General features: G+C 70.2%; 1 protein-coding gene across 1 annotated transcript; it reads right to left on the minus strand.

The window, feature by feature from the left end:
• Positions 1–201: 201 nt before the first annotated feature.
• On the minus strand, positions 202–1,484 carry LOC111533459 (double homeobox protein 4C-like). Its single transcript, XM_026453645.1, is given in 2 exon segments — positions 202–989; positions 992–1,484. Coding segments are annotated over 2 exon segments (1,281 nt in total).
• Between the last annotated feature and the right edge of the window lie 479 nt (positions 1,485–1,963).

The raw sequence follows: 1,963 nt of genomic DNA on the forward strand, positions 1-1,963 counted from the left end.
TGGACTCCAGCACATTTTGTTTTTATTTTGTTAGGAGACAGTCGCTGCCGCCGCCTCCGCTGCCGCCGGGCCCAGATCTGGAAGGCAGGAATGCCAGGCTGGTCAGCCCAGAGGGAAAACAGGCCTCTCCACAGCGAGCCAGGTGCTCACCACGAAAGGGAGGCCACCACCCCGCCCCCGATCCCGTCCCAACCCGGCGTCCTAAAGCTCCTCCAGCAGAGCCCGGTATTCCTCCTCGCTGAGGAGTAGCGGTTCCAGCAGAGCGGGCTTTCCCACGTCCTGCAGCTCGGTGGGGGCCTCCGTTTCTAGGAAAGGCTGCGCCTGCTGCAGAAACTCGGGGGTCCCCAGGAGCTCATCCAGCAGGCTGGAGGGGAGTGCAGACGAGCGCCCAGGCTCCTGGAGCGGCGGGGAGGGCGCCCGAATGGCTTGCATCTGCCCCTGGCACGCGGAGGCCTCCTGGGGCGCGGGTCCCGGAGGTGGAGCTGCCCCGACTTGGGCCTCCCAAGCCGCCCCGGCGACCTGGGGCCCCTGGCCCCAGCCACACCACGGCCTCCCCTGGGACGTGGGTGGCGCAGGCACACCCTGGCCCTGCAGCTCAGCTCGAGGGGGCCCAGGCTGTCCCACCCAGCAAGGGCCCGGCAGGCTCTGGTGCTGCGGATCCGGATCCCCCTGGCATTGGCTCGGGCGCGGAGGCCACCCCCGGGGCGTCTGAGGGTGGGAGAGCGCCCCTTCCGGTGTAGCCAGGGCAGGGTACGAAGAATCCCAATCCCCGCCCGCCGGGGCAGGCAGGGAGAGCCCTGCTGCCTGCCCAGCCTGGCTGGGCTGGAGCGGGGCGACGGCCCCCGCTCCCTGGCTCACGAAAGCCCCCTGTGGGAGAGTCCACGGCGCGCAGGGCATGTGGGGTGCGGGAAGCCCCGTTCCCCACGCCCCAGTGTGGGTGATGGTGGCGACCGGCGAGGGAGCAGCGGGGCGACACCCACCGGGGGCGGGTTGCAGGGTCCACCTGCGTGCCCCGGTGCCCCGCCACCCTGGCCTGGGTGCCTGGCCCTCCGGTTCTGAAACCAAATCTGAATCCGGGACTCCGGGAGGCCCGTCTCTCTGGACAGTTCTTCCCGGGTGGCGATTCCCGGAAAGCGATCCTGCTTGAAGGCTCGCAGGAGCAGGGCGGTCTGGGACCCGGTGACGGCGGTCCGCTTTCGCCTGGCTTCTTGCGGGCCGCGTTTCCCGGGCCAGGGCCGAGATTCCCGCCGGTGCTGCCTCAGCTGGCGCGATCTCTCGTTCTGAAACCAAATCTGGACCCTGGGCTCCGGAATGCCGATGGCCTGGGCCAGCTCTTCCCTGGTGGCAATGCCCGGGTCGGGGTTCCGCTCAAAGCAGGCTCGCAGGGCCTCCCTTTGGCTCGGGGTCCAAACGAGTCTCCTTCGCCGTCCTCGTCCTCGGGCTTCCGCCGGGAGGGCGCCCCCGGCAGGTGTCGGGAGAGCCATCGCGGGGAGACCTGGCCGGAATTTCGCGGACGGACACGGGCAGAGAGCGGCTGGCGGGCTCCCGTGCCCCTCAGTCGGCCTGTGCAGGGCGCGCAGGTGCAGCCAGGAGGCCGGCCCAGAGGGCCAGCGGCCCTTATAAAGGCCCACAGGCTCCACCCCTTCAGGAATGTGGGGGTGGGGGGAAGCCTGGGTCAGCCCGACCCCGGAAGCCAGGAAGCACAGGGCCCAGGGCGCTGTGTCCTGGGTATGGGTGGGGCCGGAGAAGCCCCAGAAGGGGGGAGTGGGTGGGGAGGGGAGCGGGGAGGGTGGAGGGGCGGGGAGCGGGCTTCGGGGTCTGGCTCTCTGGGCCTCTCCGGGGATTCTGCGGGGACCGGAAGCCGCTCGCAGGGCTGCGCAGGCATCTTCAGCGGGGAGAAGCCAGCCTGGAAGGGTGGAGTGGAGCGTGAAACTGAACCTCCGTGAGAGTCTTGAGATTTCCG

This window comes from Piliocolobus tephrosceles, unplaced genomic scaffold (genome assembly GCF_002776525.5).
Source record: "Piliocolobus tephrosceles isolate RC106 unplaced genomic scaffold, ASM277652v3 unscaffolded_44915, whole genome shotgun sequence".
Lineage (NCBI taxonomy): Eukaryota > Metazoa > Chordata > Mammalia > Primates > Cercopithecidae > Piliocolobus > Piliocolobus tephrosceles.